Source organism: Anolis sagrei, chromosome 6 (assembly GCF_037176765.1).
Source record: "Anolis sagrei isolate rAnoSag1 chromosome 6, rAnoSag1.mat, whole genome shotgun sequence".
Taxonomy (NCBI): domain Eukaryota; kingdom Metazoa; phylum Chordata; class Lepidosauria; order Squamata; family Dactyloidae; genus Anolis; species Anolis sagrei.
Window position 1 is genome coordinate 19,390,025 of NC_090026.1, and position 23,317 is coordinate 19,413,341.

A 23,317-nucleotide genomic window follows, 5' to 3' on the forward strand; every position below is an offset into this window, starting at 1 on the left:
ATTCCAGCATCTTGGCCTTAGGCAGCAACTTTCATTCTGTCTTTGTTTTTCAATGACCACCCCTCTCTAAAACTAAATTTGTCACTTCATTACCATAGTCACAAGTATGGCTATTTATACAGTCTGCTCATAAAGATTCATTCTTTGTTCACTCTTTGCATCTGAGGAAGTACATGAAGTTTACAAAAGCTTATTATTTCATTACGGAGATGTTACTGACTTGAAAAGACCAAGGCAGTGACATCACCGGCCCATCCCCAGTTCGGATATCAGCCAGCACGCCAATGCCTTAAGAAATAGTTTTCTAATATTTACAGAGATACTCGCAGGAACATCTCAGCAAGTGAGAGTTCAAAAGTGGCAGGCTAAAAAAGTGGAGCCTCAAGCCATGGCTGATACCTAATGAGAGACTTCCTTGTGGGCACACAGAAGACTTGAGCAACTTGGAAGGCACTAAACAGACTGCGCTCTGGCACCATCTACAATGCAGACATGTGCTTTTCATCTTAAGAACAGATAAGCATCTCGAGCTCTGACAATTACCTGGGAAGCAATTCCACTGGAGTATTGCAGCACACCAAAATACCTGGGAGTTACGCTGGACCATGCTCTGACTTATAAGAAGCACTGCTTGAATATCAAGCAAAAAATGGGTGCCAGAAATAATATCATGTGAAAGCTGAATGGCACAACCTGGGGATCACAACCAGATACAGTGAAGACATCTGCCTTTGCACTTTGCTATTCTGCTGCTGAATACGCATGCCCAGTGTAGAATATATCACACCAAATTAAAACAGTGGATGTGACTCTTAATGAGACATACCACATTATTACAGGATGTCTACACTCCACACCACTGGATAAATTACAGTTTAGCTGGTATTGCACCACCTGACATCCGCCGGGAAGTAGCAGCCAATAATGAAAGGACCAAGGTAGTGACATCTCCAGCCAACCCTCTGTTTGGATATCAGCCAGCATGCCAACACCTTAAATCAAGAAACAGCTTCCTAAGATCAAGAGAGACACGTGCAGGAACAACTCAACAAGCGAGAATCCAAAAGTGGCAGGTTAAAATCCAGCCCCCTTCTGGATGAGAAACTCCCTTCTTGGCACACAGAAGATTGGGTAACCTGGAAGACGCTGAACAGGTTGTGTTCTGGCGCCACGAGATGCAGAGCCAACCTTAAGAAATGGGGCTACAAAGTGGAGTCCACGACATGTGAGTGTGGTGGAGAAGAGCAAACCACAGACCACCAGTTACAGTGCAGTCTGAGCCCTGTCACATGCACAATGGAGGGCCTTCTTATAGCAACACCAGAAGCACCCTAAGTGGCCAGTTACTCGTCAAAGGACATTTAGTATAATGTCAAGTATTTTAAACTTTGTGCTTTTTAAAATACATCAAACTGTACCCTCGGTTCGCTTCTGATATGATAAATATAAATAAATAACAAAAGCATATGCCTTTATCTAGATTTCAAGGGCTCTTCAAGATCCCATATTTGGCAATCTGCATTTTTGTTGATTATTTACAGTATGAATTAAACTTTAATGCTTTAATTCATGCTCTGTTCCTGATTGACCACACTTTTCCAAAATATGGCCTGTTTGCTTCACTGCAAACAACTTGAAGAATAGTCTGCAATTTTTTGTGTGATGAGAAACATCACAAAGACAATGTATTGTGGAAGGCTTTCATGGCCGGAGTCACTGGGTTGTTCTAGGTTTTTTCGGGCTATATGGCCATATAGCCCGAAAAAACCTACAATAACCCATCACAAAGACATATGTTAGGTTTAGTCTTGGCTGGCTGAGTTAAAAAGCACGAAGAAGAATTGTACACGTTGTTTGCAAAGCCAGTTTAGTACGGTACTTGGAAAATATATGAATGGATATTGCTGGCGTGATTGATGACAATTCGGAAAGAAAGGATGGGTTGCAGTTGGCCTACAGAAAGTGAATGGATCTTCATAAATAAGCATGGTCCTCTGGCTGGTGTAACTGAGTTGGGCGAAATCTAAAGCTTTCTTTCTCTTTTCTTTCATTTCTTAGGAGATGCTTGAGGCTCGTAAAGCCGTGGCAACCATGGTCAGCACATCCGCCGCTGCCTATGAAGCAAGGTGGGAGAAAAGGGAACTCATGCAGTGGGGAATAATTGACCTCACACTTGGATGCTGCCCTGTACTGTTCAAACCCCAGGCATTATATAACTCCACCAAGTCCTTGATAGCTTCTTAATTGCCTCGTGGCCATCCCCCTTTTAATCCATGGGAATAGCTTTATAAGGATTAATCACACACCTCCTCCTAACATGTAGCCTTAAGCCAACTGGTTTCTGATATCAAAGGCAAGTGCTGTGCAAATTTTGTGTAAGGAAAAGTGGAACTTGGTTCCCTCTGCTAAATATTTGCAAACTGCCCAATTTGGCATTGTTGTTTGTGGCAAGGAACTGACCAGAGAACTGAAGCTTTTCAGGGCAGCCTGATTACTCAAATCATAATGTTTCCCCTGGTTTCAGAGTTTTATAAGCAGCGCTAATGGACTCTCAAGCTTTTCTCTGCAAAAATAAGAAAAGCACTTTAAATATTCTCAGGTTGCTAAAGTTTTGCCTGATTGCATCTTGATTGTCCTTTCTCCACACTGCAAATCAGAGAGTACCTGCATCATTTGATGAGATGGATAATAGGTCAGAATTGGGAGCTAGGAAATTGTATTCCTGAGTTCTTTAGACTGGGCTCTCATTTGACTGTGAAGTTCTCTGGAGACTTGGTTTCATAAATAGGGAACTGTGGCCAGCTGCTTTGAAGAATAAAAAGCCTCGAGCAAGGATTTGGCTTTGAACATGTGAAAGCCTCTAGGATGGAGTTAGAGCATCCATCTTGCATAGCATTGTCAAGAAAAGAGGCAGAATATAAATAAATATCACCATCATCCACAAGTGGTTCAGGCAGTTTCCTTGCCTTGTTTCTCAACAACCTTTCAGCTAGAAGTAGAAAGTAGTATCGCATCCACAACCTTCTAGAAACAACACATAGGTTCTACTATTGAGCTATACTCTTTTCCTGTATGGGTTTCCATCTATATTGAACCAGGTCCATCAATCCATAGAATGTAGTATTGCCCAACTGGATCTCTAGCACCAGCTCCCCAAGATTTTGAGTTGTAGCACTTTGCAGCATAGGTGCTTGAAACCCTTTTCATGCTAGGGAGTAAATGAGCAGCAGCCAGATTGCTCACCGGAGTGGCGTACAGGTAGCATACAACCCCCCTGTTGTGTCAGCTCCATTGGCTGCCAGTCTGCTACCGAGCGCAATTCAAAGCGCTGGCTTTAACCTATAAAGCCTTAAATGGTTCCGGCCCAGCATACCTGTCCGAATGTATCTCCCCCATGAACTATCTTGGAGATTAAGATCAACTGGGAAGGCCCTGCTCTCAGTCCCACCTCGTTTGCAGGTGAGACTGGTGGAGACGAGAGACAGGGCTTTCTCAGTGGTGGACCCTCAGCTGTGGAATTCCCTCCTCAATGATATCAGATCAGCCCCCTCCCTGCTGGTCTTCAGAAAAAAGGTGAAAATGTGGTTTTGGGATCAAGCCTTTGGAGAATAATTGTAGTACAATAGATGGATATGGAATATGTGGAATGACAATGTTTCTCAACTTTTTTAATGTCATGACCCTTTAATACAGTTCTTCATGTTGTGGTGACCCCAACCATAACATTTTTGTTGCTATTTCATAACTGTAATTTTGAAACTGTTATGAATCATAATGTAAATATCTGATATGCAGGATGTATTTTCATTCACTGGAACAAATTTGGCACAAATACCCGATACGCCCAAATTGGAATACTGGTTGGGTTGGGGGGAGGGAATGATTTTGCCATTTGGGAGTTGTAGTTGCTGGGATTTATAGTTAACCTACAATAAGAGAGCATTCTGAACTCCACCAATGATGGAACTGAACCAAACTTGGCACACAGAACTCTCATGACCAAAGAAAATACTGGAAGGGTTTGGTGGGCATTTACCTTGAGTTTGGGAGATTTATTTCCAGAGAGTACTGTGGACTCAAACAATGATGGATCTGGACTAAACTTGGCACGAATCCTCAGTATGCCCAAATATGGACACCGGTGGAGACCTTGACATTTGGGAGTTGTAGTTGCTGGGATTTATAGTTCACCTACAATCAAAGAGCATTCTGAACCTCACCAACAATAGAATTGGGACACACTTCCCACACAGAACCCCTATGACCAACAGAAAATGCTGTGTTTTCTGATGGTCTTTGGTAACCCCTCTGATATCCCCTCACGACCACCCAGGGGTCCCGACCCCCAGATTGAGAAATTCTGGCCTATCTCCTCCTCCAGTTCTCGGTGGAAATTTGAGCCAAGGACTTGGGGGCCATAACTACCCTAGATTACTGGTGGGATATGAGAATGACATAAGTCAGAGCATGGAGAAAAGACATTCAGATTCCCATTTCTGTTTTCTCTCCCCTTCTCTCCCCTCACCCCCGATATCTCTGAATCTCTTGCCCTGTGGGGATAAATAATAGGGATGAAGCACAGGCTCGTTTAACACAGCTGAAGGAAAAGGCTGAGAGAGATCGCCGGCAATACGAAATAGAAATGAAAGAGTTGCTCCGCCTCCAGGAGAATGACCGCCGTGTGTCTGAATTCATTGCTGTTAAGCTTCAAGAGAGGGCTATCACTGAAGAGGCAATGCTAGCTAAGAAGAAGAAAGGTGAGTATGTCTTGAGGTGCAGTTTGAAGTCACTGTTGCTCTGCCTTTGGGGAGGATTATGGTTTACCTCATGGAGCAGATTTGAGCCAAGACAGTTGGCTTCTCTTAGTGCAGTGTTTCTCAACCTGTGGGGCCCCAGATGTTTTGGCCTAACAGCTGGTAAACTGGCTTGGATTTCTGGGAGTTGTAGGCCAAAACACCAGGGGACCCACATGTTGAGAGCCACTGTCTTAGTGGAACATAGTAGTTCAGAAATGAAGTATCGTGGGCGTTGATAAGCCTATTGTGTTGGATTTGCATACAGGTGAAAAATTGTTCCTGAAAGAAGAGGAACGCTTATGTTTTTAGAGATTATGCATATTATGTACACTATTGTGTTAATTAGCTAGCAGGGATTAATAATTTCTATTTGCTAATGTACTAGGAGTGCTGTTTTATTTCCTTCAGTGGCCAACTGCAGCTATACGTGAATGTTGATTTCTTGGCTACTGCAATCCAAAGCCTGCTAGCATTCTACTTGGGATTTGTCTTGTATGTGGACTTACCCTTGAAGGTGACCTGGAAACTTCAATTAGTTCAGAATCCATCTTCTAGAACAGGCGTGGACAAACTTTGTTTCCCATCGTGGTCAACTGTGAATTGCACATATGGTAGTTTGTGCACCTGAGCAAACAGCTTCAGAACCTTCTAGAAAGATTTGAAAACTTTTCTGGTGGTTAGCCCCACCCATTCTCCCCTAGTGAGTATAAGTAGCCAGTGGGCGGGGCCACTGCTTCAGTTCCTTTGATCCACCTCTCTGTCAGCAGCTCGGTGGCGACTGTGCGACAGGGGATGGTAAAACATCAAAACATCCAGGTGTCCCTTGGGTGATGTCCTTGCGGGTGGCCAATTCTCTCACACCAGCAGTGACTTGCAGTTTCTCAAGTTGCTTCTGACATGGAAATAAAATCTCATTACCTGCATACTTGTACACCTATGGTGCAATAAGGGTCTTTGGACCATAATAAAATGTTGTTGTTGTTGTATAGCTGAGAGTAGCATTTGGAGCTAAGACAAGAAATGGGCAACTAAATGCTTTTGTTCTCTCCCATCAGAGCAAAAGCGCAAACAGGACCCGGATGAGGAGGAGCTTAAATCTTATAATGATGTCGTGAATAAAATTCTGGAAGTAACTGGAACAACAGACCTAAAGGCTGCGTTGGACAGATACATTCAAGGTGATCTATGTGACTGTAGAGTGCCAACGTGTCGGAGGGAGTGGATTTTTTTTTCTGTCTACACAGTTACTTTTAAAGTAATTAGTTCCAGTTCCAGTGCCACTCCACCCTGGAATCACTTGATTCCCTTTATGCTTTTTTATAAGTCATCTCACAAATATATTTGGAATGATTATTTTTAGTTTCTTTTGAAAAAGCATCTGACTGTTACCATTAGTTCATGGCATGGAATTTAATACAATTTGCTCCTTATGCACCTCATAATCTTCTAAATAGCCACATAAAGCAGAGAACGTGAACCATGTTCCATTCTTCCTCCATCATTTAAGCCACAATTTTTAACTGCAACAAACTTTAGGGGTTCCATTATGCCCTCAAAAGAACAGTGCTATCCTTTGTTAAGTAACAGTAGGATGTAATATAGCTCCACCAGCTTTATGGGGAAAAGAGCTTGTTACAAGTAATGTGTTATTTGCAACAAGTTATTTTTAGATTCTAACTCAGGCATGGCCAAACATTGGCCCTCCAGGTGTTTTTGGACTCCAACTCCCACAATTCCTAACAGCCAGCAGGCTGTTAGGAATTGTGGGAGTTGAAGTCCAAAACACTTGGAGGGCCAAAATTTTCCCATGTCTGTTCTAACTCTAGATCAGGGTTTAGAACCCCTTTTCACCTGATAAAAATTTATGACCCCAGATATATAGCTATATGAAATAAGTATCAAAACAAAAAATGGCTGATAACAAGGCTTGCTAAACAGGCTGAGTTTTCTTTTTATGCAGTGCAGCTGAAACATCTTCTATAGAGCGCAGTGTATGCACTGCACAACAGATTTGTGTAGATGTCTAAAACAGCCACCACATGGTGTTCAGAATTTTTTTTAGGACCCCATGAAAAAGGGGAGTTCTGAAAGGGTCATATCTACAGTTTAAGAAGCAGTGGTCTAGATGACTCCAGTTTAGATCTCTCGAGGCCTACATTCTGGCAGTTGGCAGAACTGGAAACAAAAGTGGGCAGCACCAGAACCAAGGGCTTTGCAGAAAAGGCTAAAGTGTGTGTGAAGTTAGGTCAAGGTCAGCCTGTGGCCTTCCGTGCTCATTGCTGCTGAAGAAAATGGTTGACCACCTGGATCCAATTTTTTGAGGAAAGGTTTTGTACCCCAATAGATGAACAATACTAGCTTTCCCTTCAGCCTTCCAGCCCTAGAACATATGGATGGTTGGGGAGAAGTGGCGGAATATAAACAAAGTATTATTATTAATATTATTATTTGCTGAGTCGGAGCCTAGATCAGTGTTTTTCAACCTAGGGTAAGGACCCGGGGGGGGGGGGGGTCGCTAGGGGTTGCCAGAAGGGTCGCCAAACACTATCAGAAAATACAGCATTTTCTGTTGGTATGGGGATTCTGTGATGGATGCTTGGCCCATTTCTATTGTTAGTGGGGTTCAGAATGCTCTTTGATTGTAAGCGAACTATAAATCCCAGCAATCACAACTCCCAGATGTCAAGGTCTATTTTTCACAAACTCCACCAGTGTTAACATTTGGGCATATTGAGTAGTCATGCCAAGTTTGGTCCAGATCCATCATTGTTTGAGCCCACAGTGCTTTCTGGATGTAGATGAACTACAACTCCCAAACTCAAGGTCAATGCCCACCAGACCCTTCTAGTATTTTCTGTTGGTCATGGGAGTTCTGTGTGCCAAGTTTGGTTCAATTCAATCACTGGTGGAGTTCAGAATGCTCTGATTGCAAGTGAACTATAAATCCCAACAACTACAACTCCCAAATGACAAAACCAATCCCCCCCAACCCCACCAGTATTCAAATTTGGGCGTATTGGGTATTTGTGCCAAATTTGGTCCAATGAATGAAAATACATTTTGCATATCAGATATTTACATTCCAATTCCTAACAGTAGCAAAATGACAGTTATGAAGTAGCAACAAAAATAATTTTATGTTTGGGAGTCGCCACAACATGAGGAACTTTATTAAGGTGTTGGGGCATTAGGAAGGTTGAGTACCACTGGCCTAGATTGTAGTCTCCTTCTTCAGGGAGATAATAACCTGGCCCTGGGTATTCAGTTTTAGTTCCCACCAAAAAGTGGGAGACAATGGTGCAAATTCTCCAGACAATAGGAAGGGGCTGTGTGCTGATCTCCAACTCAACAAGGAGAACAACAGCTTGTTACAGTTTGAAAGTTTAATTCTTTTATTGATGCAATTTGTGAAGATTCTTCAGGAGGTCTGCATAATTTCTTAGTTAGCTTCCTTCTTTTCTCTCAGTTGTGTCACCACATCCACCTTTTAGTGGGAAGCACATTAAGAGAGATAAAATGTTCTACCCATCACATTACAAAGGGTTCATCCCCAGGGATCTGATTTTGGTCTGGAAATTTTAGGGCTTGGGGTGATCCTGAACTGGCCAGATTATTCTCAACCTTTATGACTCCCAGCAGCTTGAAGCGGGGTAAAATGAGCCACAGCCTGGTATTAACACTCTTTCTTTCATATATGCTTTATCTTTTCTTTCTAATTTAGTGGAAGAGCGGAACTTTGCCCAGTTCAACTATGTCAACGAACAAAACAATCAGAAGGAACTGTTACAGGAACAAATCAAAAAGGTGAATAAAAATGATGTGAGGTCTATCGTTTACTTTCTTCTTTTCTTCCAAAAGGAGAGAAGGGCAGTTTGTTAAATACTGCAACTATCCTCTGTGGTTTCTGCACAAAACAATACGCAGTACCCAAGTTCTTAAACAAGGAGAATAAGGCTCCTTCCACACAGCTGAATAAAATCCCACATTATCTGCTTTGAACTGAAATATATGGCAGTATGGACTCAGATAACCCAGTTATCTGAGTCCAGATATTGTGGGATTTTATGCCTTGATATTTTTGGGATATAGGGCTGTGTAGAAAGGCCCTAAGTCTTTTTGTTAAGGAACAAGTAATACTGGGGGAGCAGATTTGAGCATTAGAACAAATGCAAATCAGTTGAACTGTGCCTATGAATCCATGTCGATTGGGTAGAGAATCTGACACCATAAAATGGGGAACACCGATTTTAATCCAAACCTTTATCAAGCATTTGATTGCTGAATGCATGTAATCCTTCATAGAATGGATGGATGGGTGCAAGATTGTGTTATTGAATAAAATGTTATATCCAAATCCTTAATCATCGCTGCTATATGAGATTTGCACTTTACTCATTAGCTCTGTCCTTTAATGCTGTGGTACCAGATTGCCCACCCATGACAAGACATTGAACTTTGCTATTAGTTGTTGGTTTTGATGTTTGTTTTATACACTGTTTAATGTTGTTGTTTTTATTTTGTTATACTTCTTTTGTTATTATTTTGTTGATATGCATTTTAATGTGTTATGTTTTAACTGTTTTGTTGGGCTTGGCCCGATATAAGCTGCCTTGAGTCCCTTCGGGGAGATGGAGGTGGGGTATAAAAATTATTATTATTATTATTATTATTATTATTATTATTATTATACGACAAATCATAATTTCTGTTTTTAAAACACACACACACCATATTTCAGGTCCTTTAAGGTTATGGTGTTAGTAATCCATAAACTGGAAAAAGGAAACTTTGCCTTTCCAGATAGTTTTGACAACATCCCATAGTTCCTTGCCATTTCCATTGTAAGTCAGGCTTTGTTTAATTCCAAAGCATGTGGAGGGCCTGGCGAAATCTGGAGGAGGGCTCAGAAGGGCTCCCAATATCATGGAATGGGGGCCTCATTTCCCTTCCAGTTCTTCCTAATCAACACTCCATTCTTTAAAACCACTACCAGTTCATTCCTTGGGTGTACCCTTCAGACTTCGCAAAGTAATAATAGTAGGGTGAAGTTCATTTCTTGGCATCTAGTTCCTTATTCTATGCAGAAGTAAAGTATCAGATTGAACCAGGGACTGTTGTTATTGCACTTGCTGTTCATGCAAAGGATATATAAGTATTGTCGAAGGCTTTCATGGCTGGAATCACTAGGTTCTTGTGGGTTTTTTTGGGCTATAGAGCCATGTTCTAGAGGCATTTCTCCTGACGTTTCGCCTGCATCTATGGCAAGCATCCTCAGAGGTGTGAGGTCTGTTGGAAGTAGGAAAAATGGGTTTATATATCTGTGGAATGGCTGGGGTGGGGCAAGGAGCTCTTCCCTGCTGCAGTTAGGTGTGAATGTTAGCTGATCACCTTCATTAGCATTTGAAGGCCTGCCTAAGCCTGGGAAATCTGTTGCTGGGAGGTGTTAATCTGTGCCTGGTTTTTTCCTCTCTGTTGTTTAGCTGTTATAATTTTAGAGTTTTTTAATACTGGTAGCCAGATTTTGTTCATTTTTATGGTCTCTTCCTTTCTGTTGAAATTGTCCACATGCTTGTGGATTTCAATGGCTTCTCTGTGTAGTCCAGGCCAATGGATACTCCACCTCAGACATCAGAAGAGCTGCAAGACCAAGAAGAAGCCACGAGAGTAAAGATGAAGATCCACCCAGAGGAAAAGTGTTCCTGCCATACATCAAGGGAACCACTGATCGCATTGGGAAGCTGATGAGGAAACACAACATACAAACTATCTACAAACCCACCAAGAAAATCCAACAAATGCTACGTTCAGCAAAGGACAAGAGGGATCCTCTCACCTCTGCAGGAGTCTACCGCATACCATGCAGCTGTGGACAAGTCTACATAGGGACCACCAAACGCAGCGCCCAGACACGCATCAAGGAACATGAAAGGCACTGCAGACTACTTCAACCAGAGAAGTCAGCCATAGCAGAGCACCTGATGAACCAGCCTGGACACAGCATATTATTTGAGAACACAGAAATGCTGGACCACACCAACAACCACCATGTCAGACTACACAGAGAAGCCGTTGAAATCCACAAGCATGTGGACAATTTCAACAGAAAGGAAGAGACCATGAAAATGAACAAAATCTGGCTACCAGTATTAAAAAACTCTAAAATTATAACAGCTAAACAACAGAGAGGAAAAAACCAGGCACAGATTAACACCTCCCAGCAACAGATTTCCCAGGCTTAGGCAGGCCTTCAAATGCTAATGAAGGTGATCAGCTAACATTCACACCTAACTGCAGCAGGGAAGAGCTCCTTGCCCCACCCCAGCCATTCCACAGATATATAAACCCATTTTTCCTACTTCCAACAGACCTCACACCTCTGAGGATGCTTGCCATAGATGCAGGCGAAACGTCAGGAGAAATGCCTCTAGAACATGGCTCTATAGCCCGAAAAAACCCACAAGAACCTAGATATATAAGTACTTTTATGACCAGCTTTCCTAAAAAACAAAAACAAAAAAACAAAACAAAAACAAAACAGAAGTGACACAAATACCCAATACACCCCAATTTGATTACTGGTGGGGTTGGGTTGATTTTATCATTTGGGAGTTGTAGTTGCTGTGATTTATAGTTCACCTACATTCAAAGAACATTCTATGGAACGCACTCCCCAATGAAATCAGAGTGACTCCTTCTCTCCTCTCCTTTAGAATTTTTTTTTTTAAATCTTGGCTTTGGGTCTAAGCATCTGGGCAGCTGACCGATCAGCAACTGCAATGATTCATGAGACTTGTCAATGAATAGATAGTGTATTGGAACTCTGGACTATGATTTGGATTTGCGGACTTAGACTTGGTTGCGTTTTAATATTTTAATGACCAATATTTTAATGTATTTTATAATCTTGCTTTCTTATTTAATGTAAATTGTTTGTATTACGATTGTTTGTTTGTTGGCATCTAATGATTGCCAGTTGTAAGCCGCCCTGAGTCCCTCCTCGGGGGTTGAGAAGGACAAGAAATGCTCGAAATAAATAAAATAAATAAATTCTGACCTCCACCAATGATGTAATTGGGCTAAATTTCCCACACAGAACCCCCACGACCAACAGAAAATACTGTGTTTTCTTATGGTCTTTGACGATCCCTCTGACACCCCCTCGTGATCCCCCCAGGAGTCCTGACCCCCAGGTTGAGAAATGCTGCTATAAACTAAATAAAATGTCTCTCCTTATAAGAGTAGGCAGGCAAATAGTTATGCCAAAACATTTACTCCCCCTCAATGGATGATCTTTAGGGGGATCCAGAAGGGGCTCAAAGGCTACAAAAAAGGCTTGCGGGATTTGCATCTCCAACATACAATCCATGGCATCATGTTTTTCCTAAAGTGTCATGGATTTTTTTTACACAAGGTGATTTTACACCTCTACTACTGCAGCTAGCTGTAAATGTAAGACCACTTCATTCCTTCTGACATTCCGTCAAGAAGACTGTTGCTCCTCGTTTCTCATTTTTCTCCTTTGCTCATCTAGCTTCGCCATAAGATAGAAGAGGTCAAAAAGCGGGAGAGCCAGAAGGAGGCGGAGCGCCGTTCACAGCTTAAACAGGTTGAAGCCCGACAGGAGGAAGCTGCCAAAGAGGCAAACCACCTTGAGTCGAAGCTTAAAGGTGTCAGCAAGATTTGGGAGCAGATCAAAAATGGTAAACAAGTATTGCTTAGGCGGGTGGAGGGCATCACAGACATGTGATGTTTGTGGGATGGCAGACCCACAAACATGTTGGAAAGTTTTCTCTGAGGTCTAAGGATTTGCTCTTGTTTTTAAATGAAACCTTCAAACAGTGCTACATGGCATGTTCGATGCTGTAATCGCAGAACAAACCTACAGAAATGTGGGACTTGGTGATGACAACTGAAGGCTAGAACAATATCACTCAAGTGCTAGAAACCTTCCCCTTGTCCTGTCATCCTGTGACATGAGGAGGGCCCCACTTGTCCTACCCACTCCCTGCTCAGCATGAAGGCTGTGACCCACTTCTGGCCATGCCATTCCATGTAATGAATGGACGTGCGGCACCAGACAGCATTTTCCGACATCATATATCATCTGCTCTTCTAGCTAGGGGAGTTGTAATCCAAAAACATCAAGAAGGCTGTTTGTTGTTCTCCAGCCTTGCATTCTGCACAACTTCATAAAGACACAAAAATTGAGGCTGCTCTGCAGCAGTGGTTAGAAGTGCCATCAGGATTCTAAAGGAAGTGGGGGAAAGAAGGCCCACGATCTGAAATGGACAATTATTTCAGTTTAATTGGTTGTTGCTTTGATGTTTGCTCTTATATGCTGTCATAATGTTGTTGTTTTGTGCTGTTGTTTATGTATTTTAATATGTTATTTTAACTATGTAAGCCGCTCCGAGTCCCTTTGGGGAGATGGAGGTGGGGTACAAAAATAAAGTTATTACTTATTATTATTATTATTATTATTATTATTATTATTATTATTATTATCTGGATTGGAAAGGTCTCATGAACTTAATACAGCTGGGAACAATATAGATGCTTTAGATAGTTATATCTAAAATTCCTTTCCTTGCTGGCTAATGCTACTGGAACCAAAGTGTAATAAGAGCGGATAAGCTTCATGATTCTTCTCCCTGATAGCAAGCAAATTACTTGTTGAAAAGGCAGGTCTGGTTGTAGAGACCTTTATGAAAACAGCTGTAGAGAGAGTTTTCAATTGCTTGAAGAGTGGGATTGCAGGATTGGACAGGTCATGGCTGTCCACTTCTAGCTTCATCATTCCTTAACAACAAGGCCTGACCTGTAGTCCAGATGATGGGAATTCTAGTCGAACAGATCTGCAAGACCAGAGATTTGCCCAGCCTTCAAGGACTGAGTGGCAGAGAGAGACAGAGGGGGGGGGGGAAGGCCCCTTCCACACACCTGTATAAAATCCACATTGAACTGGATTATATGGTAGCATGGATTCAGATAACCCAGTTCAAAGCAGATATTGTGGACTATCTGGCTTGATATTTTGGGTTATATGGATATGTAGAAAGGCCCAGAGAGAGAAAACATTTTTCTTTTCTCAAATTGGGAGAACTCATGTTAGTTCAGTGGAACGGATTAGCTACATCGTCAGACAAAAGAAAGGAATTCAGTATAACATGTCATTAAGGCTGGAGACACATGGTAGCATTTAAAAGGGCTGAGTGGTTTCTGAGGTTTTTTGACCCTCAGTATATTTTTCTTTCAGACTTTCAGTTCTCTGGGGGTCCTTCCACACAGCCGTATTATCCAGAATATCAAGTCAGATAATCCCACAATACCTGCATTGAACTGGGATATCAGAGTCCACACTGTTATATATTCCAGTTCAAAGCAGATAATGTGGGACTTTATTCAGCTGTGTGGAAGGGGGCTGGGAAAACAAACCCATTGAATTTCACCTGCCTCTGGCCAAGTCTTGCAAAATCCCTGCCACCAAAAGGGCCAGGTGTTGCTGGGGCCAGCTGAAAATATCCTTCAAAGATGACATTCACTAAACCTATGTTTGCCAAGGGTTCCTATCAACTGGAGTGAGTAGAGACAGAGCCCCAAAGAGCCAACTTTTTATAGAAAGAGAGCAAAAAATCAGTGCTTAGATAAGGCACACACAGCTTGATGGGCCATAATGTATTAATTTTGCTCTTTTCCCCTCCTCTCCAAGAAATTGAGTCTCTCTTTTGGAAGCTGCAGTGTGATCAGGCAGCCTTGGAGCACATTCTAGGGGGGACAACAGCCGTCCGGAATGAAAACGTTCCAATCTACCTTAGCTCAATTGAAAAGAAGACCAGTGAGCTGTTGGCAATGTATTCCTTAATGCTTGCTGAGGTATGCAGTGGGCAGGAGAAAACTTTGGTAGTGGAAGAAGGGTTAGATGTTTCCAATTTGTTTGTTAACGAGAAATTTTGAATGTGGCTTTTTTAACCTCTTAAAACCCTCTAGAACAGGAAGAGGTGGGCTTTGGCTTGATTTCCCCAGAATATGCAGCCCAGTCAAGCTTTTGTTATTAACATGTGGAAAGATTTTAGTGGGCCCGAAAACATATGCAGCTTTGGACTGTTGTACAAAAGGCTCCCTTCGCACTCTCCTGCAAAACATCTACGTAGATTTTTCCATTCTAATGTGACTCCTTATTTGTGCTCCGATTCCTCTAGTGTATGAAAAAAAACATTGTTTAGAATTATGTTCTCAAATCCACTCCGGCATCAAAGCATACTAACACTTTGGGTCATGGTGTCTCATTCCTGGCTCCATAACACTTTGTACAAATGCATTTCAGCAACTACAAGAATTACACAGCCCAACAAAAAAGAAAAATACCTTGGTGTCTTGGTTTTTAGGGCTCTTCCTGGGTTCTTTGGGGTGTTAGCTCAGAATATAGACCATGTCAGCTCTAATATCTTAGATATGAGTATCATGGTTTTCTATGGGCAATCAGTTGTCAACAGGTAGATGCCAAATGTTCTGTATCTCAAAAACTAGAGCTAATGGGGAGAAACTGGTGCCATTTTTGGAATCATCAGGTCAAATATATCCAGAAACAGGGCTAACATTTGAGACACCAAAACATGTGTTGTCCACATAAAAACAAAACAAAACAAAAAACCCTAACAGTCTAATTGCAATTGCATCAACACATGTTACTTAGTCTGGACTTACTAAAATTGATTGATTTGACTTAATAGATGGGTCAGAGTGTTTCACTTCCATAGGCTTGGGCTCTTATTTAAATCCTAGGGGAGGATGAAAACCAGCCCCTCTCTTCCTGAATGCCTATTCTATCCTTTCTCAGGAACAAGACAAGCCTTTTGATACTGTGGAGACAGTTCAACTGATTCTGGGGCAGAACTTTCAGAAGCAGCCTCAAGCGATCCACCCGCGACCACCTTCTACTGGGTAAGAAGAGCTAGTCACTCCCAGAGGAACATTCCTGTATATAAAGAGTTTCCATTTTTTGTTTTTCTCTGTGTGTGCCACCTTCAGCATTGAAGCAGGAGATAAGCGTGGAGACGGGGCTTTTCCTGTGATGGCATTCATAGAATTAGAAACAAGGGCTGTCCAGTGCAACCCATTCATAGAATCATAGAGTTGGAAGAGACCTCGTGGTCCATTCAGTCCAACCCACTGCCAAGAAGCAGGAAAATCACATTCAAAGCATCCTTGATAGATGGCCATGCAGCCTCTGCTTAAAAGCCTCCAAAGAAGGAGCCTCCACCACACTCTGGAGCAGAGAGTTCCACTGCTGAACAGCTCTCACAGTCAGGAAGTTCTTCCTCATGTTCAGGTGAAATCTTCTTTCCTGTAGTTTGAAGCCATTGTTCCATGTCTTAGTTTCCAGGGCAGCAGAAAACAAGCTTGCTCCCTCCTCCCTATGACTTTTCCTCATATATTTATACATGGCCATCATGTCTCCTCTCAGTCTTCTCTTCTGAAGGCTAAACATGCCTAGCTCTTTAAGCCACTCCTCATAGGGCTTGTTCTCCAGACCCTTGATAATTTTAGACGCCCTCCTCTGGACACATTACAGCTTGTCAACATCTCCCTTCAATTGCAGTTCACAGAATTGGACATAGTGTGATTCCAGGTGTGGTCTGACCAAGGCAAAATAGAGGGGTAGCATGACTTCCCTGGATCTAGACACTAGACTCCTATTGATGCAGGCCAAAATCCCATTGGTTTTTTAAGCTACCACATCATATTGCTGGTTCATGTTTAACTTGTTGTCAAGGATGACAATAACATCTTTTTCACACGTACTGCTGTCCCCCATTCTGTATCTTTGCACTTCAGTTTCTCTGTTCAAGTTTCAATGCACGAACACATAATCAGAACACTTCTGACAGATGGGCATTCAATCTCTGTTTAAAAACCTCCAGAGAAAGAGACCATGCCCCAGAGCAGCATATTCAACTGTCAAGTAGCAATTACCATCAGAGAGTTAGGAGTCACAGTGGTGCAATGAGTTAAACCCTTGTGCCAGCTGAACTGCTGACCTAAAGTTCGGCAGTTTGAATCTGTGAGATGGGGTGAGCTCCCATCTGTCAACTTCAGCTTCCCATGCGGGGACATGAGAGAACCATCCCACAGGATGGTAAAACATCTGGGTGTCCCCTGGGCAACCTCCCTGCAGATGGCCAATTATCTCACACCAGAAGCAACTTGCAATTTCTCAAGTTGCTTCTGACACACGCACACAAAAAAATAATTCAGGAAGTTCTTCCTGATATTCAAGTGGAATCTCATTCTCTACAGTTTGAACCCATTGCTCTGTGAAAACAAGCCTGTTTCATTTCCTCCATCTTCAATATATGTTTGGTGATTCAATATAATATATGAATTGAAAGATAGATTTGGTTGAACAGCAAAAGAAATGCCTTGTTGCCTGGAATAGTTTCGAGGGGAGCTTTTGTACTGGATTTCCCACATCAAACAGAGAGCTGGACTAAGTGGCCATTGAGGCTCTCTCTAGCTCTCTAGCTCTATCATTCTGGGGGAAAAAATCTCCAGGTCTGTAGGAACCCATTTGTCAGTGCCTACATTATTAATGCTAGAGCTTTGCGGAATTGAGTGGAATGAAATAGTTAGATAGTCCTATGTAAATCAACTAAGGGAAAACGGCCTTAGTGTTGGCTTCTGAAATATCTTTTCCTAAAGCTACATTTGGTTCAGGAAAAATTAATGTTGCAGGTATATCACACACCATTACGTCGCTTTAGAAATAAATCATCTTCTAGCTGGATGGATAAGAACATGTTAATTTTGTATTAGAAGAACCTTTGACTACTGCCAATGCACATATCTCTCTGCAACAGGAAATTTACCAGCCAGTAGTTGGAGTCTAGGTGCTTTTACTGTTGCTAAAACCTGTTCCTTCCAGAAAGATGATGGTTCACTATCTTTCAATGGTCAGAAGACTTTACTGCTTCAGTTATGATTGAATGTGCAATGTATAGGTGTCAGCTTCAAGAAAAAATGTTCTTGGAAATCTGAACAGCTTAAACTAATGAATATGCCTAGTCCATGTATACTTTTCTTCTTTCCTTCCTTTGTAGTTACACTTTTAAAATTTAATTTAAAAGTATCAGAACTTGAAAAATGACTGGGTTGCTGTGAGTTTTCCGGGCTGGATGGCAATGTTCCAGAAGCATTCTCTCCTGACATTTCACCCACATCTATGGCAGGCATCCTCAGAGGTTGTGAAGTCTGTTGGAAACTAAGCAAGTGAGGTATATATATCTGTGAAATGTCCACGGTGGAAGAAAGAACTCTTGGGCCAGCTAACACCTCCCAACAAAGGTTTCCCCCAGGCAGAAAGAAGCCAAGCTTTGAAGCTGCAAGTCTATTCAATGCTAATCCGCTCTGAATCCCCTTTGGGGTGAGGAGGGCGGCATATAAATGTTTCAAATAAATAAATAAATAAATAAATAAATAAATAATCAAAGTGGCCAATTGGAATATTCATACTTTCTTCAAACAGACAAGAGTTCTTTCTCCCACCCTGGTCATTTCACAGATATATAAACCTCACTTGTCTTAGTTTCCAACAGACTTCACAACCTCTGAGGATGCCTGCCGTAGATTTGGGCGAAAAGCCAGGAGAGAATGCTTCTGGAATATGGCCATATAGCCCGGAAAACTCACAGAAACCCAATGGTTCCAGCCATGAAAGCCTTCCACAACACATTACAAAACTACTATTTGGGATGCTGTTTACAGAAGCCCATAGCTGGCATAGCCACTGACTGCATTTGATAAAGAATTCAGGGGTTGTAGTTCAAAAACTGGTTTAGATTTGGGTGCCGATTACAAACATCTACTCAGGCTTTTTGGTGGGAGAGGCAGGATTTAACCAATTTCCTGCATTCTATGTTGTTTATTGTGGATTGAATAATGCCCTTATTTATGTTGTATATATTTTTAAACTGTTTTATTGGGATGTGTTGTTTTTAATTAGTGAAACTGCCGCAGAGGCCTGTTTTCAAGCAGAAAGACAGGACAAAAATTATTTTAAAGAAGGGGTGAGGCAAGGCTAAGAGCTATAGGAGACTGTGATTTTCTCATATAGGGCAAAACAAACAAGGGAGCAGGGGGTTTGTGGTCATGTCTGGGGTTCAAGGATGAAGGGATCTTTAGCATATTGAGACTTAGTGGGGCTGGGGAAATAGGGAGCCCCACTGTTTTGATTAATAGAGCAAGAATTTAAGGAGAGGGATTCGTAGACAATATATGGAGGTAGGGGCTATTGGAAATTCCATAACCTGTTGGAAATAAATGCACCATAACCTTATTGAAAAGGTAAAAAGGAAGTCACATCCGGTTAGCAAATGTGAATCTCCATGAATATGTGGAGACCACTTTTTGAAAACCACTAGTCAAGACAAGCATGACTTTGTTAGAAGTCAACCCTCTGAACAAGTGATATTCACAAGCATTCATGTAATGGCACACAGGTAACTCATCTGTTAAACTGAAGAACCATGTCTTTAAACTGCTAAGGAGAAAGATATTGCACTACAAAAATATATTTGGTTAGCAGAGGATGGTTGTTTCTTTGAAGTAGAATTTGTAATTGCAATTACCCAAAAAGATATATACTGCCTTAAAAACCTTAGTTAAAATATGCACTCAAGAGACAAAACAAAGTAGTCTTCTTTAAAAAAAAATAACATCTCAGGTTTACTAACAAATTTATTTTATATATTCAGCATATTCGTCTATAGTCGAATGCCTTTAAGCATATATAGTCCAAAATGTGTAACTGTACTCAGTGATGTCTGAAAGCAGACAAACTGTATCCACCTTCATTGTGGTCTAAAAGCATACTGTATACAAAATGGAGTACTATGTCTAAAGCCCTTTCCACACCATAGAGGCACAGTCAAACTGGCAAACCAAAATGTACATACAATATAGGTGAACAATTATATATACAAACAGTTAGTGGAGGGTTGCAGTAAGTTTTTCGGACTGTATGGCCATGTTCCAGAAGCATTATCTCCTGACGTTTCTCCTGCATCTGTGGCAGGCATCCTCAAAGGTTGGTAGCATGGCAGTGGTTAAAAACTCCATAAATTTCCTTTTAACCAAGGCATCTGCACAGTTTGTGCTGAATTGTGGTTTTTTGGAAGACGTCTGGGAGGGTGATTCACCTTCAAAACAAAGCTCATACACCCACACAGCTTCTTTTAAACAGAAATAGCAGTCTTTTTTTGTTCTCATTGCCATGGCAAATATGGTGATGACAGCATGTGGCCAAAGGGCATTTACTGACTTTTGCTCTAGTTGAAGGAGCAATTGAGGCCTTGGACCAACCAATTTTTTCAGAAGAAACCAAAAGCCCTCTGAAACAAAACCTTTTAAAATCCATTGCCTAAATGAACAAGGAATACTGAGCCTCTCGATGGAGTGAAATCCACAGATTCAGTGCTGCCAGTGAGAAGGTGACATTATCCTTGGGAACAGTAGTTTATCAAGGCTCGGAGTGAACAGAAGGCATTTGATCAATAAGTGCAATGACTGGCAATTGACCATAGGAATGGAACAGCAGAAATGATATCGGATTGTGGCTTGACGATGAGACGATTCGGAATGTAGTAGTAATTTTGTAGTAATGTTGTTGTCTGATAAGATGTTTTTATGATTATGACGAATTGTACACTGTTTTGCACTATGCTTTGTAGATTGCACTTGTTTTTCTTCATGTTGTACATCGCAATGAGTCGCCCTTGGGGCTGAGAATTGCGGTATATAAGCGCAGTAAATAAATAGATAAATAAACAGCCAAAAGGCTAAAGAGAGGGTTGGACAAAGACAACAAATACCAAGTAGCAAGAGGACAATAATCTCAAATAAACAGCTAATGGGAATGTCCTACTCACTTTGATGTCTTTACACTAATGCCCAGAGCATGGGAAATAAACAAGATGAGCTGGAACTCTTAGCACAACAAAACAGTTATGATGTAAACAGGTATAACTGAAACCTGGTGGGACGAGTCCTCTAATTGGAATGTAACAATGGAGGGGTATAACCTATTTCAGAGAAACATACCAAACAGGAGAGGGGGTGGGATAGCATTATATGTCGAAAATATTTACATCTGTGAGGAGATGCAAGACTTCAGTTCTGGAAACCAGATTGAGAGAATCTGGATAAGAATTAAGGGAACAAGGACTGGAAAAGATGTAGCCTTCGACAATACATGGAAAGATGTAGTCGTGGGGGTCTACTACAGACCTTTAAGCCAGACTGAAGAACTGGATGAATCCTTCCTTGACCAGAGGACCAAACATGCAGAAAGAAGAGATATAATAGTAATGGGGGATTTCAACTACTCTGATATTTATTGGAAAAATCCAATGAATTCACTTGCCTTGTGGACAATTTTATTATCCAGAACAGCAAACTTGTGCTCTGCGGAGCCCTAAGGGCTCTGCAAAACAAACTAAGGGTCTCCAGGCTTCTCTCCTGCTCTATTCTAGCCTGACCATTGTACACATGTGCACTGACCCTGCCTACCTTTGCATTAGGATTGTCCCTCTGTGTCCACTGTTTGGGCTTAGTACAGCCTTCTCTCCTTCTCTGTCTTTTTCTATTATTTCTCTCATAATGTGGTGTCATCTTCCCTCCCCTCCTCCTCTCCTACAAAGCTTTCCCTCCTCTTTCCCCACTCCACCCTGTTGCCACCAAAAGCTTTTTTTCTTCACCTTCCTTGCTACCCAGATCCTTCCCCCCTTGCCTTGCTTGCCAAAACCCTATTTCTCTCCCACTGCTCAGGGGTGCTTTGATTGTTTTTCCTGCATGCTAGGAGGGGGTTGGACAGGATGGCCTCTGGGGTTTCTGCTATTATTATTATTATTATTATTATTATTATTATTATTATTACAAAGGCTGGGTGGCCACCTGTTGGGAATGCTTTGATTGTGTTTCTCCTGCATGTTAGAAGAAGGTTGTACAGGATGGCCTCTGGGATTTCTCCTATTATTATCATTATTATTAATTACAAAGGCTGGATGACCATCTATTGGGGTGCTTTGATTGTGTTTTTCCTGCAGTTTAAACTACTGGGCTGGTCTGGATGGCCTCTGGGATTTCTGCAATTATTATTGCTGCTGCTGCTGCTGTTGTTATTGTTTTTATTGACTATTGCCATTTGTATGCTACTCTGAGTCCCCTGCAAGGGTGAGAAGAGAGGGATAGAAATAGAGTAAATAAATATATTGTTGTTATTGTTGTTGTTTATCTTTATTTATAATATGCCTTTCTCCCTGTGGGGACTCAAGGTGGCTCACACTCCACACAAGACAAGTTCAAAAGGCGCAATACGAAAGTTTAAAAAACAGCTACTTAGTAACAGTGTGGTAAAAACATAATTAAAATATGCTAAAATGGCCTTTACATTGTATTACCCATGCCTGATCTATAGAGTTAAATAAAGAGAAAGCCTAAAAGCCAGACCTTCTCAAAGGAAAACAGTTGACATTCTGAAGTTCTTTGGAATTTCATAGGACCTCTGAGTGTTTTAAACCACAGGATACAGAAACAATCTGTTTTGGAAGGAGTCATTGCAAGGGAGTTTTTTCTTTCAGGTCTTCACTATCTTCTTTTCCCTTCACAGGCATAAGCATGATCCCATAGCAGAAGAAGACCAGAAACCCTTAACACATGAAGAGCTCAAAGAAAAAGTTATGAAGGATGTGAGTTGAAGGGATGGAGAGGCTGCTGGGGTATTTTGTGAGGGTTACAGAACTTACAGGATGGGTTAAAAGTGGAAGGGAAAGCTCCCAGGCAATCCTAGAAGAGGATGGGCCAAAGGGTATGTCTTATAACGGATATACCTTGCTTTTAATAGTGTTTACACAGGGTTTGTGTAAACTATGAAGTTTGTGAAGAGCTTGCCATATTATTTTTACAAAGCAGTTTATTGCTTCTTAATGCAATGTGGGGTTTTTTTTGTTATTTACTGTCAAGTAGACTTTGATACATACTTTGATACAGGTTCCAAGTGACCACTTTTTAAACAACCTTGCTAAAATCTTACAAACTCTGGACCATAACTACCTTGATGAAATTAATCCATTGATGCTGCAGGCCTCTTCTTTGCTTGCTGTCTTTCGATTTAGCATAGTAGTATATAACTAGCATATTACATACATGCAGATACACACACGCACATCTAATATACAAAATGCCCCTCTCCAGAATTTTAGCACTGTTGAGTAATTGTTATTTAATATACTTAAAATGACTAAATCAGTTATCTTCTTGTTTTTACTATATAATATTATGTTCTTATTATGCCCTTGTTAGAGAACACCCTTAGTTGGAATGCCAAGCTCTGTGTATATTTGTGCCCATGTATGCATATGCATATGCACATACATGAGGTCGTGAGACAATTTCCTTTCTAGAGAGGCATCAATTTACACTTCCAGTAAATGAATAAAAACTCCTCTACTGACATATTGACAGTCCCC

At 41.4% G+C, this 23,317-nt stretch overlaps 1 protein-coding gene across 4 annotated transcripts in view; it reads left to right on the plus strand.

Annotated features, from left to right (window-relative positions):
* ODAD1 (outer dynein arm docking complex subunit 1) overlaps positions 1–23,317 on the plus strand; it is a 53,382-nt gene that overhangs the window by 26,130 nt on the left and 3,935 nt on the right. For all 4 annotated transcript variants that reach the window (XM_060780414.2, XM_067469871.1, XM_067469873.1 and 1 more), the window contains 8 exons: positions 2,059–2,126; positions 4,570–4,757; positions 5,852–5,974; positions 8,518–8,600; positions 12,328–12,496; positions 14,506–14,669; positions 15,634–15,737; positions 22,459–22,537. In XM_060780414.2, the coding sequence (XP_060636397.2) occupies positions 2,059–2,126; positions 4,570–4,757; positions 5,852–5,974; positions 8,518–8,600; positions 12,328–12,496; positions 14,506–14,669; positions 15,634–15,737; positions 22,459–22,537 (978 nt within the window). The remainder of the gene's footprint in view (positions 1–2,058; positions 2,127–4,569; positions 4,758–5,851; positions 5,975–8,517; positions 8,601–12,327; positions 12,497–14,505; positions 14,670–15,633; positions 15,738–22,458; positions 22,538–23,317) is intronic.